We start from the raw sequence: 15598 nt of genomic DNA on the forward strand, positions 1-15598 counted from the left end.
AAAAAAAGCAAAGAAACAGAAGTGACATTTAAATCTAAATGTCACTTCCTGCCGGCCGGGATCGTGGACATTCAGTATGGGGCTGGGGGGCACTGACTGAGTGGGCATGTAGTATTACATGCCCACTAAATGGCGCACACAGATCGGCAGTTTGCGGCGGACCCGATGCGCCGCAAACCGCGGCTGCAGGGATGTCCCGCATAGCGGGACATACAAGCGCATCGGGTTTTTCCGTATGTTCCGCTATGCGGGACACAGGAGTCGAAAGGGTTAATGGCTCTAGGACGTTTTTATAAGTCAGACAGTGCTGCTGCCACTGTGCGCGCTCCCGTGCATTCCCGTGCACGTGAAAATAGTAAAAAAAAAAACACCAAAGAAAAAATACACCTTTATTTCCAAATACTATATTGTCACCATACTTTGTACTAGGGATATAATTAAAAACTTGTGATAACCAGGACAAATAGGCAGATAAAATGTGTGGGTTTTATGTACAGTAGCAGTGTTTATATTAAAACTATAGGGGATGAAATTGGAGAAATAGTGTATTTTTTCATGTTTTCCTTGTTTTTCTCTTTAAAGTGCATAGAAAATAAAGTAATTACTGAAAACAAATATCAACCCCAAAAAGCCTAATTGGTGGAGAAAAAAACAAGATATAAATCATTTCATTGTGATAAGTAGTGATTAAGCTATTGGAAAATGAAAGGGATGAGCACTGAAAGGTGAAAATCGCTCTTGTCCATTAGGGTAAAAAACCCCTTGGGGTGAGATGGTTAATCCTTCCTGCCGCTCGGACGTGAGTCTCAAGTTTGCGGGAGCTGTGGCTACAGCCGAAGGGACACAAGACTCACACATCCATGCAGTATGCGGGACTGTGCGTGCGATCGGAAGCCCGCAAACGCGATGGCCAAATCCATATTTGTCCGGCGAGAATGATCACTGTTTTTTGTTTAAAACCAGTCATCATTCTGAAATGGTGTCGCCGTGCTTCCTCCCGCTCATTTCTGCCGCTCCCGTCACCGATCGTGAGATTTTGTTCCCATTCATTCATGTTCCCTCAGGTCCCCGTGAGTGCCGGCATTAATAAGATGCCTGCGTCACTTCTGAAATAACACAGCCACGCATTACTTCCTATTTACCGTACTTATTGTACGCAATAGGAAAAATTGCGTGAGGACATCTTGTGGCTAAATAGTAAAATTACACCTACATACATTAGGGGGTGAATTTTTTTTAATATGTATGACAAGAGGGTATATTACTATTAAATGATGGGCTTGTAAATAGTGATGGATGTAAAACTGAAAAAAATGCACCATTATTTCAAAATATTTAAATGTTGCAATAACCGGGACAAATGGACAAATAAAATGTGTGGCTTTTATCCACAGTAGAACGTTTTATTTTAAAACTATAACTAGTGACCTTAGCCCGTTTAAAAACGGGCTAGGTCTTTTGCCACTCCACTGCACGCGCATGCCCTGCGCGCAGACGCCCGCCCCTTCTGGCTCCGTCCTCCCTCAGCTCTCCTCAGTGTCTCTGTCTGTCCCTGCACATGCGCAGTAGCGCAAAATATGGGACACACACAGGAAGTGCAGTGACACTTGAACATTATTATATAGGATGACCAAAAACTGAGAATTATTTTTGTTCTTATTATTCCCATCATAATGCATTTAGAATAAAAGAATTCTCAGCATAATGTACCACCCAAAGAAAGCCTAATGGGTGTCGGAAAAAACAAGGTATAGATCATTTTGTTGTGACAAGTAGTGATAAAGTTATTGCGGAATGAAAGGGAGGAGCGCGCTGAAATGTGTAAATTCCTCTCGTCCATATAGCGAAAACAAGCCACGGGATGAAATGGTTAAAATTGGATGTGTGTATGCACCCTAAGCCGCATCTCACTCAGAAAACAAAAATGTTGGTATATGTAGGGATCTGGTGGGTGAGACAGCCGCTGGCATAGAACGAACCCCAGTATAGAAAGAACAGTCACTCCAGGCCCCCTCTAACTGCTCTGCCTAATTTCCTGTCAGTGCCGTTTCCTAATCTCGATGTCCTCCTCTCCCATATCAGCATCCCGCCAGCATCTGCTGTATAATTCATGTCCGGCAACACCTGCTATTTGGCAGCGAGGCATTGTGCACCTGTTCGGAAACGCATAACAAATACCCCAGAAGGGCCGTCAATTACCTGTTCCATTGCCTGGAAACGAGATCTGGGCTTGCTGGTGGGACGCTGGAGACCCACCTAGGGTGGAAGTCCTCAGACCAGGAGGCCCCTATCCCGGTCCAACTGCTGATTCCCAACCACACATCCCTGTTTTGTTATCACGGTTCTGCTTCTGAGAGGAGCGTCCAGTGGTCGCCCCTCACGTCACCAGCATGAGGTAAATAACACAGACAATGGCCTGACAAGCGGCCTGCATCTTCCTCATTTACATTAAAATGAGCTCCATACACAGAGCCAACATCCACAAAGAGGGACCTTCCTCCCCTCGCCTCATCACCTGCTAACCTCTTATCTCACTCTCTGCTCTCTACACGTCAACAACACCGCCACGTAACCACGGGAACAAGGCAGTTATAAGCCAGTCACACACTGACAGAACCCGAAACGCTGGGCTATGGGTAAAAGTGAACCTGAACCGAGTAAAATTATTCAAAATAAACACAATGTACTTGCAAACGAATATTACATATTAACTCACCGTCAGTTCCTCTCAGAAGTTCACCATTTTCTTCTAACTATTCCTTCCGGTTCTGACAAGATTTTGTCAGAACTGAAATATATCAGTTGCTGTCAGTTAGATATCAGTTGCTGTCAGTTATAACTAAAAGGACAACTGAGCAAGGTAATGTCCATGCTTCTCGGAGGCTCAAGTGGGCAATATTACATTTTAATTGACCCAGAAGCTGTAATGGGGTAACGGGCATTTTCAAGATGGAGGACGGAGAATTCCATTGATCACAATGGACAAACAGGATGCAGGAGAGGAGAAAGAGATTGGGGAGTAAACTACTGTACATGGGAGGTAAGTTTGACTTGTGTATGTTTATTTTGACTTTAAATATACCATTCAGATTTGCTTTAAAGAACACGAAAGTGAGAGGGATATGGAGGCTGCCTGTTAAACAATACCAGTTGCCTGGCAGCCTGTTGGTCTCTTTGGCTGCAGTAGTGTCTGAATCACACCAGAAACAAGCATGCAGCTAATCCAGTCAGACTTTAGTCAGTTCACCTGATCGGCTGCATGCTTATTCAAGGGCTAGGCTAAATGTATTGGGCCCTTTTCCACTTGTGCGGTGCGGAATCGCTGCTAATTCCCCGCTGACGAAATCGCATGCGGGCACAATTCCGCATGCGTATTTTACCGCGATTTCGCATAGGTTAGTTTTTATGCATGTCACTGCCTGTGTGATTTAACATTCGTTTCTATGCGAAATCGCGGTAAAATACGCATGCCAAAACCGCATGCGATTTCCCTATAAAATACATTAGCAGCGATTCGCATAGCGGTGTGCGAATTCTGAGGGCTCTTCCATGCAGATTTCTCCCGCTCAGAATTACTGACAAGTGGAAACAGGGCCATCCACTTGTATTGGCTATGCAAATCCCCATGCAGACAACGCATGCAGATTCGCGATAGTGACTTGTGCGGTGCGAATTAGTTGTGGAAAACGCAAAACGAATTTGTACGCGGATGCAAATTTTACCGCAAATTCACGGGCATTTTCGCATGTGTTAGTAAGTATGCGAATTTAACCATGTCTGTGCCTGTGTGCTTTTACATCGAATTTATGCGAAAACGCCCGCAAATTCGCGGTAAAATTCTGATGGCTCTGCCGTGCAGATTTTTCCTGCACACAAAACCGCACAGAATTCCTGACAAGTGAAAACAGGCCCATCCACTTGTATTGGTTATGCGAATCTGCATGCAGATTCGCACAAGTGGAAATGGGCCCTTAGAGTCAGAGAATCAGCAGGACAGCCAGGCAATGTGCATTGTTTAAAAGCCACTTCAAGGTTGTAGGCAAATTTCTGCCGCTCGAAAATGGACCAATCCAATTTTACCTCAGCAAGATTTGATTGGTTCATGTTAAATCTGCATAAATTTGAATAAAAATATGCATAATACTGCTCCAACTCATAATTATTTGCATCTCATTGATCATCCCTACTGCTGATCACTTTGGCTGCAGTAGTGTCTGAATCACACACCTAAACAAATCCAGTCACACTTCAGTCAAACATTTCATCTGCTGCATGCTTGTTCAGGGTCTATGGCTAAAAGTGGTGGCCACTAATTATACTTATTTACTTAACGATCGATTAGGAACAATTCTTCGTTTGAGCGATCGTAAATGATCGTTTAGGAGCACTAATGGACAAAAATCTCCTAAACAATCCAATCAGATGGATGCAATCGAACTGAAAAACAGATTGATTTCATTAATCTGATTGGATTGGTTCGTTGGTTCAGAAAATTGTAGCATTAGTGGCCACCTAGAGGCAGAAGATCAGCAGGTCAGCCTGGCAATGTGTATTGTTTTAAAGAGAAACTCCGACCAAGAATTGAACTTTATCCCAATCAGTAGCTGATACCCCCTTTTACATAAGAAATCTATTCCTTTTCACAAACAGACCATCAGGGGGCGCTGTATGACTGATATTGTGGTGAAACCCCTCCCACAAGTAACTCCTCCCACAAGAAAAGTTCAAACTTTTGTGGAAAATAGCTGTTTACAGCTGTTTCCAACTGCCAAAAACCATGCAGCAGCTACATCACCTGCCAGCAGTAAAAATGTTCACTGGAGTTCCTCTTTAAAGGAAAATGAATATGGCAGCCTCCATAGCCCTCTCAGTTCCACTTGTTATTGTGTTATTTGTAGACCTTTCTGGGTGTTGAGTTTTAGGCCTGAACACAGTATCTGGGCCTGGTGTTATGAAGGCAAAATACCAGTAGAGATGTGCAAATTTACGCTATCCCGCCTATGCAGAGCCGGGACAAGGTCCTCCAGCACCCAAGGCTGAGACACCAAAGTGCGCCCCTCCATCCTTCCTACACCAGCCATTACACACTGATTGCTATCACTAGTTATCTGGCTTGCAGCCACTGCCATGTATCCCTGTTTCTTATTTCTCTCTGCTTCTAACACAATAGGGGAATGATTGATGAAAGAGTTGTGCGCCCCCTCCTACACTGCGCCCTGAGGCTGGAGCCTCTCTCGCCTCTGCCTCGGCACAGCCCTGCGCCTATGGCATTATTGAATCGCATACAGCGTGGTGTCAGGTGTTTCAGCTACACAAAAAAACCCCAACGTTTACAAAATCACCTGGTGAAACGCATACAAGAACAGTCAGCGCATTTCCGGGCATTCGCAGGCGTGTTTGCGTAAACGAAGGCTTAGCAATGGTAGAACAGCGAAAGGATCAGGAATCAGGATGTGGGCTGGAGAGCGAGTAGCCTTTCTAGGAAGTGGGCAGGAACGACAGGCTCCACGTTCTTCTCGGTACAATTTGAACCTCGGTGACTAGATATCTCTGCGTTTGTTTGTAAACGTAGCGGACGCATTACCCTAAACTGGTAACCCAAGCGTGATGGAGGGGCAGGCGGAGGGTCAGAGCTCTGGTGAGCGCCCTGCACAGCACTGGGTACATTAGCAGCCTGCGGCCGGGAAACTCAAGCTTCCTGTAACCAAGAAGCCATCTCTTTAGCAAAACAATGCCGTCTGTACGCAGGGATCGGATATCCAGCAGGGCTTACCTTCACCGCAGCACTCACAGACTCTCCCTCCGTCAGCTCCGCAGGGGGACTAGGAGACCCCCGGGGCCATGGTGCCCGCACCTGCACACACAGACGCCGCACGCCGGCCTAACTTTCTTCCAATGCATATTTGATGACAGCTATTATTGTCAATTCACTCTTGGATGGAGAGGTAGCAGCCGTGTCGTCTTTAACCCTTCTGTGACCACATTCTCCGAGAGCAGCAGAAGGAGGGGGGGGGGGGGGGGGGCATGGGACAGCAGTGTGGCCAGGAGCAGGCTTGGGCTCAGACACACCATAAGCGCCTTTCAGACCACTTTTTCACCTCCAGAAGTTTTTGAAGGCTTTTAAAAAAATGCTCCCATTGACTTACATTAAAATCGCGGTAAAATGTACCACATTTTTAATGTAAGTCAATGAGAGCGGTTTAAAAAAAAAAAAAAAGCTCTCAGAGCGCTTTGGAGGACAAAACGTGCTCAGAAATGCGCTTAGGCCTTGTTCACATTGCGTTCCGTTCGCATGTCCATCCGTGTTGGGCGGGTTTTGTGGGGTTCTTTCTATCCGATTCCTGGCAATTATCTGCGCGATGTAAAAAATTTTAACCGCTTTTCTAAGCGATTTTGCTGAGCGATTACGTTTTTTTCACTTCCTGATGTCAGTCAGGAAGTGAACTCTTTGATGCAGAAAAGAATAAATACAATCTATTTATTCTTAAAAACGCAATTGCTGCACAAAAGCGATTTTGTGAGCGTTTGCGTTTTTTCCTATACCTTCCATTGAGGCAAAATGGCTTCAAAAATGGCCCAAGCAGCGCTTTTCTGAGCGGATCGGAAACAAGGCGCTCATATGTGAACTTTCTCATATAGACTCATTGCACAAGGGCTTTCAGGGCAATTTTGAAAATCGCCAGCGCTTAAAAAATGACAAAAACGCCCCTAGAGGCGTTTTTGGCCAATTTTAAGCGTGGGCGTTTTTTCAAAAACACCCTGAAAGCGCTTACACCATTATTCTCTATGAGACAGTTCACATCTGAGCGGTTCGTTAGCGATCCGCTCAGAAACGCGCTGCTTGGGCCATTTTGCCTCAATGGAAGGTATAGTAAAATTGCAGACGCTCACAAAATCGCTTTGTGCAGCGATTGCATTCGTGTTTTTAAGAATAAATACATTGAATTTATTCTTTTTCGGATCAAAGAGTTCACTTCCTGACTGACGCCAGGAAGTAAAAAACCGCAATCGCTCAGCAAAACCGCTTAGAAAAGCGGTTCATATCCTGGAACTATACCTTACATCAGTTCTATCGGCTAAAGATCAACTAGTGCAAACTAAGTTCCTACACATGGCTTATTTCACACCAGAGCGTCTGCACAGGATGGACCAGTCTATCTCAGATAGATGCTGGAGGTACCACACGGAACGGGGGCCTTTTGTGCATATGTTCTGGTCGTGCCCTCTAATTATTCCGTTTTGGAAGGATATTATAACAATAATTCATAAACTCTTAACAACTACCCTCCCGCTAGACCAGGGGTCTCAAACTCAATTTACCTGGGGGCCGCAGGAGGCAAAGTCAGGATGAGGTTGGGCCGCATAAGGGATTTCACAATCGTGGCGCATCGCAGCCTCTGCCCGCCCCTCTCACTTTTCCTTCACAGAGAGGGGCGGGGAGAGGCGGCGATCCGTGCGGCGATTGACATCAGGAGGGGCAGAGCTGAAGCTGAAAGCTTTGCCCCTTGCAGGAAATGCCGGTGGATTGCCCCCCGGGCGATTTGGGGGCTCTGCAGCCCTCTTTTAGCGGCGGGGATGCGGCGGATTACTTGGGAGCACTGAAGCGAGCTATAAGGAAGCTTTTGCCAGCGAGGGCCACAAAATATTGTATCGAGGGCCGCAAATGACGGGCCGTGAGTTTGAGACCCCTGCGCTAGACCCAGTCCTCGTTTTGTTGGGTAAAATGGAGATTGATGCCCTCACTAAATACAAACAAATTCTTATTAGGATTCTCTGCTTCCAAGCCAGAAAGGAAATCCTAAAGGTGCGTACACACATGCGACTATAGTTGTTTGAAACAATCGTTCCCCGATCATTTCAAACGACGATCGTTTAAAAAAAAGGAGCCAACGACCATTAAGTCTACCGATGGACGAGCTAGATCGTTAAAAACGAACGATCTATCTTGGTGGATTTTTCCCAACGACGATCGTTTGCAAAAGTAGTATATCGTTGGAAACGGTCGTTCGTACTAGGCCTGACATGTGCATTTTGCTATTTCTCCATGGAACTTTTCATTTTTTATGCGCAAGCGCAATAGTTGCTTTACGTGATGTAACGTTCGTTCTAACGATCAGATCGTTACACACACCTTTAAAAACTAACTTGTTCGTTCGTCAATTAAAAGTTTGTTTGTTGTTCACAACGAACGATCGTTGTCACATGTGTGTACGTAGCTTTAAGCTCTGGAAAAAGTCCTTTATTCCCACACTTGGGATGTGGGCAAAATCTGTCAACAATGCACTCCCGCCATACAAGACCACATATATGAATAGGCGCTGTCCTAAAAAAATACTACAAGGTTTGGGGTATATGGGAAAGTCAATTGATGAACCTTAAAAACTCAGATTTCATTCCTATTTTAGAGTAATTTTCTGAGTAGATAAAGACTGGGTGGGTTGGGGGCTTGGACGATGGCGGTTCTTCTCTTCTTTTCTTTCCTTTCTTTCTCTTTCTACTATATCTCTCCCAACTCCTCCTTTTCTTCTTATCTCAACAACGTGGTATACGTACACTCTGCTATTGCATATGGGAATGTAACCTAACTATAACTTAACACTTGTGCTAGCTTTAGCCCTGTAATTGGGATGTCTGTATAATAATCCTGTAATATTCTTGCTGTGTTCTATCAATAACAGTGATGTATTCCTGCTTTCGATGCATACTATGTTCTCTTTAATTACTTAATTGTCTCTTGTATCTAAAAAAATAAAAACCTTAAAGTTTAACTGTTGAAAAAAAAGAACAAAAGAAAAGCGGTTCACAAAACAAAACAGCGTGCAGGTAATCGCCGGGCATCGGAAAGAAAAATCACCTCTAAAAACACCAAACGCGGACGGACACGCGAATTAGCAGAATCACCTGCGTTGCTGAAAAATGCACGCGTTTCTGCACATAATGAAAGTTTATAGGCCACATAACAGATCGCATATATCTGCGTTCTCCAATGTGTTTGAAACACACAACCTGCTGCATTTTCTGTGTAACCTGAAGCTAAAAATAAACTTGTGATATAATGTATATATACAGTAACTATGTGCAGTACAGCTAAGAAAGACTATAGTTACTTACGGTAATGTCTTTTCCGGAAGTCCGAAGGACAGCACCCATGAGACTTGTCTCCTTCCCCACTTCAAATGGACAGGAAGCTAAAAATACCACAGACATTTGCATATTCATTAGGCAGGCATATATAAATAGGGAACTCACAGTAAATCGTCAGTAATAAAAAAGACCACACCACACATAGTTCTGCTTCAAATGTATTTATTAGTAAGGGTGGGTCGCATGGGTGCTGTCCTTCGGACTTCCGGAAAAGACATTACCGTAAGTAACTATAGTCTTTCCCAGGAACGTCCTCGGACAGCACCCATGAGACGAAAAACAAGATAAGTTAATTAGGGGGGGGACAACTGCCTGCAACACTTTCCTGCCGAATGACAGGTCTGAACTAGCTGCAATGTCTAATCTGTAATGTCTGACAAACGTATTTTGGCTGGACCACGTGGCCGCTCTACAGATCTGTTCGATGGAGGCTCCCGCCTTCTCTGCCCAAGAGGCTGACACCGCTCTAGTTGAATGAGCCTTTATGGATGATGGTAATAACTTTCCTTGTTGGGAATAAGCCAACGCAATAGTCTGCCTTATCCATCTGGCTATAGTCGACTTTGATGCTTGTTTGCCTTTGAATCTTCCTCCGAAGAGAACAAACAAGGCATCCGATTTCCTCCATTGTTTGGAACGATCTAAGTAGCCTAAAACCGTCCTTCTTACATCCAGACAGTGAAGTTTCTTCTCCTTTTCATTGGTCGGGTTGTTACAGAAAGAAGGTAAGAATATTTCTTGAGAACGATGAAACTTAGAAACAACTTTAGGGAGGAAAGAGGTGTCCAACCGTAATGTGATACGATCTCCAGAGATAATGCAATAAGGTTCTCTCATGGACAGGGCCTGTAATTCACAAACTCTCCTGGCCGACGTAATTGCTACAAGAAAAGCCGTCTTGATGGTTAAACATTTATCTGAGATCTCCTCCAGAGGTTCAAAGGGGCTGTTACATAAGGCCTGTAGTACGGTGTTTAGGTCCCAGGATGGCATTCTTGACTGAACCAGTGGCCTGATTCTTTTAAGTGCCTGAAAGAATCGTATGAAGAATTCTTCTTCAGCCAAACGTCTCTCCAGAAAAACACTAATAGCTGCTGTCTGAACCTTCAGTGTGCTGGTGCTGAGGCCTTTCTGATAACCCTCCTGTAGGAATTCTAGTACTGAAAGGGATAAAGAACAGTCTCTGGAATTTTGTTCACACCATCCTTTATACACATTCCAAGTCTTTTGATAAATGTTCCTGGTAACCTTTTTTCTGCTCTGGATTAACGTCTCTGAAAGTCCGTTAGAGAAACCCTTCTGCTTTAAACTTCTCCACTCAGGCTCCAAGCTGAAAGCTGAAGGAGCCTCAGATCTGGATGAAAAACTGGACCCTGGGACAGCAGGTCTGGACGATCTGGCAGCATTACATGATCGACTGTAGCTAAATTCTTCAGTAGTGTAAACCATGGTCTTTTGGGCCAGTATGGCACTATCATGATCATCCGAGCTCGGTCTTTCTGTAATTTGTTCAGAACTCGAGGAATTAAGGAAAGAGGAGGATAGGCATACATCAGACCTGAATTCCACGTTATCGAGAATGCGTCCACTGAGCAAGGATTGTCCTGGGGGCATAGTGAGCAAAACATCTGGCACTTTGTGTTGTTCTTTCGAGCAAACAAGTCCATGTCGGGTCTGCCCCAGAGGTGTACCAGGCCCTGAAACACAACTTCGTTCAGAGACCACTCGTCCTGATGAAGTGGTGATCTGCTCAGAAAATCGGCTAAACAATTCAGGGTTCCCTCTCAAGGATTTCAGGTGTCCTTCTGCCCACTGTAGTATCTTGCATGACAGGTACCATAGAGAATGACTCCTTGTTCCTCCCTGTCTGTTCAGATAGGCCACCACTGTGTTGTTGTCCGTTCTTATCGTGACGTGAGTGCCCCTGATTTGGGAATCGAAGTGTGTCAACGCTTGCCAAACTGCTGCCAGCTCTCTGTTGTTTGAAGATCTTTGCCTCGACGCTCTGGGCCAAGATCCCTGTACTGGTATTGTACCCAGATGGGCTCCCCAACCCCAGGCGCTTGCATCTGTTGTTATGACTGTCTCTGAGGGATAGCTCCAAAGACGTCCGTTCGTCAACTGTGAAGGGATCAACCACCAATTCAGTGAGTCCTTTATGAACTGGGGAATTAAGATTCTCCTGTCTAAGTCTCTTATACTCCTGTTCCAACTTCTTAAAATCCATAGTTGTAATGTCCTGGAGTGTAGCTGACCCCATTGAACTGCTGGGAATGATGAAGTTAGAAGACCCAGTAAAGCCATGGCGTTTCTCAATGATATTGAAATCTTGCCCTGGAAAGAAAGAACAGATTTTAGAATTGCACATATTTTCCTTTCAGGAAGAAACACAACACTGTCAATGGAGGCTATAGTAAACCCCAAAAATTCCATAGTCTGAGTAGGAACTAGAGAGGATTTAGACCAATTAATAAGCCAGCCTAAGGACTGCAGAAAATCGAGACAGAAGTTTATCTGTGTCTCAACGGTCTCATAGGATTGCCCCCAAATAAGAAGATCATCCAGATAGGCTATGATCTGAACTGACTCTAACCTGAGTACTGCTAGAACCTCGGACAATACTTTAGTGAACAGCCAGGGTGCAGAAGATATACCAAAGGGTAAAGCTGAAAACTGGAAGTGCCTTACCTCTCCCTGTAGTCTTATGGCGAATCTCAGGTATTGCTGGGATCTGACATGGATAGGCAGGTGGAGATAGGCGTCCTTGAGGTCCATAGAAGCCATGTAACACTGACTCTGTAGCAGATTGACCACATTGCGTATATTGTCCATTCGAAATTTTCGATATCTTATTGACCTGTTTAATCCCTTTAGGTTTAAGATGAACCTGTACTCCCCCTGAGGTTTTTTTACTAGGAATACTGGAGAATAGTACCCCTGAAACTGTTGACATTTTGGGACCTGACGAATTACCCTCTTTTCCAGAAGGACAGCAATTTCTCTTTGTAAGGCTAAGCTTAGATGCTGATCTGATGGGGTCTGTGTAAGAAAAAATTGTACTGGAGGAGCTGTGGCAAACTCTATCTTGTAACCTTCGAGGATTATATTTAATAACCATTTGTTCTGAAAGTGACTTTACCAGTTTTCGTAAAAGTGCGCTACTCTTCCTCCCACTGGGAGCCTGATGTCATTGTTTAGATCCCTGGGATGGGAGAGGAAAGGACACATTTGGTCTTGGCCGCTGTGGTTTGTTCTGCCCCCATCTTCTTTTAGGATAGCTTTTGGACCCCTGTTCGCTCTGTTTTGGGTCTCGAAAGGAACGTTTGAAACGAAAATTCTTTCTTTTTATGGGAAAGTTCTTTTTATTGTCTGAGGACCTTTCTAGCGTTTCATCTAATTTGGAACCAAATAATAATTCCCCCTCACAAGGTATTCCGCACAGTTTAGATTTTGAGGAGGTGTCCCCTTGCCATGTTTTTACCCATATACCTCTTCTGGTAGAGTTCACCAAGGCCGTGGTCCTGGCAGATAAACGGACCGTGTCATCTGCTGCATCTGAAAGATAATTAGCAGCGTGAAATAAGTTATCAAAGTCCTTTAGTATCTCTTCTCTGGGTACCCCTGAAGCTATCTGGGATTGTGTATGAGACAACCAAAGTTTTAAAGATCTGGCTGCGGCTGTAGATGCGACAGCTGGTTTAAATGTTAGTGATGAAGACTCCCATGCTCTTCTTAACAGATTATCCATTTTCTTATCAATGGGGTCTTTTAAATTTCCAAAGTCCTCAAACTGGAGATCAGATTTTCTAGAGACCTTAGAAAGAGCGGGATCTAATTTAGGTGACGGCCCCCAGAATTTCTGGTCATTAGGGTCAAACGGATATTTATTGGCAAGAGACTTGGGCCAGAATGCTCTCCTCTCTGGGTTATCCCATTCCCGTTTAATCATATTCTTCAGAGAACTATGTACTGGAATGAAAACAACCTCAGGATCAGATAAACTCTCATACATATGATCGAGGGGTGATAGAGTCTTTTCCTCAGTCTTAATACCCATGGTATCACGCATAGCTTTAAGAAATAACTTTAAGGCATCAGTTGCAAAGGCAAATTTATGAGGCTTATCAGTGTCTAACTCCTCTCCTGAAGGAATTTCCTCAAGAGACGATATATCCACCTCTCCCTCAGATAATTCTGAGTCCCCTGAATCTTCACCCCTCTTTCTTTTTTGTAAATTTACGGCAGAGTCCTGCCCTGGGGGAGGTTGAGGTGTAACCGTGACATCACTACTAGATGTAGAAGGATGAGATGGAGGCACCATAGGAGAAGGAATAGGAACAGTCCCAGCAGCTGGAATGTTTGCCTCCTTAATAGCTTTAATGGCAGTAGCCATTTCAGAACGCATCCATCCCATCAAATCTTTAAACACCACGGGTGATTCTTTCTTCATAACTTTGTCAATACATGTTTGGCATAATGATCTAGATGAAGAAGAGGATATTTTCACGGCACAGATGGCACATCTTTTATGATCAGACTTCTGAGCCTGTTTTCCCTTGTCACTCTTATCAGCCTTGTCAGTTGGATCAGATTTGTCTTTATCCGTTTTAGGAGCATTAGGCTATAAAAGAGACAAAGAGAGAGTGTAACTAACCAGCCTCTTATATAAAAAAACTATTTATACATATCTGAAAAAGGAGTCAGCAGATGACACCAACCAGAGAGGCTTCTGAGCCAGGCTCCACAGATCTGGTGGAGGAGGATCCAGCGGCAGTTTCCATGGTCAGGGAATGGATTCTGACCAGGAACTGAGCTTTAAATAAGCCGCCCAATTATGCCACGCCAAGGTAAGCCGCGCCCCCCCTGACAGAGTGCGCTTCCAAAATATGAACCCCCCGTACAACTGCTGCTGTACCTATAGTTCCTCCTTACCTTATGGGCAAGCGAACCGCTCCCTCACCGCCGGGCTCTGGGATGCAACGCGGCTCACTGCCCTCTGAACGCTGGATAGGCTTACCCGCGGTGACTGAGTGACGTTATCCGGCTGGCGCGATCACATGATCGGCCTCTTCTTCCGCCGGAAGTGCGTCAGACGCGCCTGTGCGCGCGAGATTCGATGGGGGAAACTATTCGGCCGCAGCTCCGGCGCACGCCGGGTCCCTGACCCGCGATACTCGGCCTGAGTCGTGCAGCAGCTCCTGCCTTACAGACATGGTTGGCTTCAGCTCCCCTGTAGCGTCCTGTGTGGTGGACAGAAAACAACTGACGATTTACTGTGAGTTCCCTATTTATATATGCCTGCCTAATGAATATGCAAATGTCTGTGGTATTTTTAGCTTCCTGTCCATTTGAAGTGGGGAAGGAGACAAGTCTCATGGGTGCTGTCCGAGGACGTTCCTGGGAAATAGAACATTAGGAGCAGAGAAAAGAGTCTCATATTGGTTACGTTTTTTATTGAGTTAAAAAAACTTCAGCTGTTATCTATGCAAAAGAGCTTCTCCAATACTCGGAATACAGTGCTGTTTTCTGACGCACTTAAACAGCAAAAAAACAGCTCCAGATAAGTTTTTACTGCAGGAGAGTTCAAAGGGTCATTATTTCTTTATTTTACAGTTTCTACGCTGCAAATATGACAGAATGATGCAATGCTATAAACAATAAAAAGCTATAACTGAAAATGAAAACACAAGACTCTTTTCTTTGCTACTAATATTCTATTCCTTATCCGTACTACACAATACAATTCATTACATCATACTTTTTTTTCACTTCACGTTTGCTTTAATTGATAATGGCATAACGATGGACTTGCCCACATCTGACCATGAAAGTGCCTTTGAGTCGCTTGTCTAATTACTTTGAGCCCCTGAAATGAAGTGATTGTCAGGGCCGGATTAAAGGGGAACCTCTGGCTGCCTAATACTTGGGAAACCTGTAGCTACTTAATACTGAGGGTATCTCTGGCTACCTAATACTAAGGGACATCTGTAGCTACCTATGACAGGCAAGGGTAGTAAGGGAGATGCAGTTCGGTGGGGTTTGTAGGTTTATGGAGGGCGGAGTCTAAGGTGCCAGGACATCTGTGCCTATAGGCTCCTGGGAGGTAAATCCGGGCCTGCATGCATGGAGGGCGGAGTCTAAGGTGCCAGGACATCTGTGCCTATAGGCTCCTGGGAGGTAAATCCGGGCCTGCATGCATAGAGGGCGGAGTCTAAGGTGCCAGGACATCTGTGCCTATAGGCTCCTGTGATGTAAATCCGGGCCTGCATGCATGGAGGGCGGAGTCTAGGGTGCCAGGACATCTGTGCCTATAGGCTCCTGGGAGGTAAATCCGGGCCTGCATGCATAGAGGGCGGAGTCTAAGGTGCCAGGACATCTGTGCCTATAGGCTCCTGGGAGGTAAATCCGGGCCTGGGGATTGTGTTAATAAATCTCGCTTCAGACCTCATAGATA

The 15598-nt window shown here is 44.9% G+C and overlaps 1 protein-coding gene across 1 annotated transcript; it reads right to left on the bottom strand.

Moving 5' to 3' along the window:
• Positions 1-10932: 10932 nt before the first annotated feature.
• Positions 10933-13968, bottom strand: LOC137525359 (lamina-associated polypeptide 2, isoforms alpha/zeta-like). The gene is made up of 2 exons (XM_068246419.1): positions 11833-13968; positions 10933-11478 (listed from the first exon to the last, which is right to left on the bottom strand). The coding sequence occupies exon 1, from the start codon at positions 13592-13594 to the stop codon at positions 12332-12334; it is 1263 nt and encodes a 420-aa protein (XP_068102520.1). The 5' UTR covers positions 13595-13968; the 3' UTR covers positions 10933-11478; positions 11833-12331.
• Between the last annotated feature and the right edge of the window lie 1630 nt (positions 13969-15598).

This window comes from Hyperolius riggenbachi, chromosome 7, assembly GCF_040937935.1.
Source record: "Hyperolius riggenbachi isolate aHypRig1 chromosome 7, aHypRig1.pri, whole genome shotgun sequence".
Lineage (NCBI taxonomy): Eukaryota > Metazoa > Chordata > Amphibia > Anura > Hyperoliidae > Hyperolius > Hyperolius riggenbachi.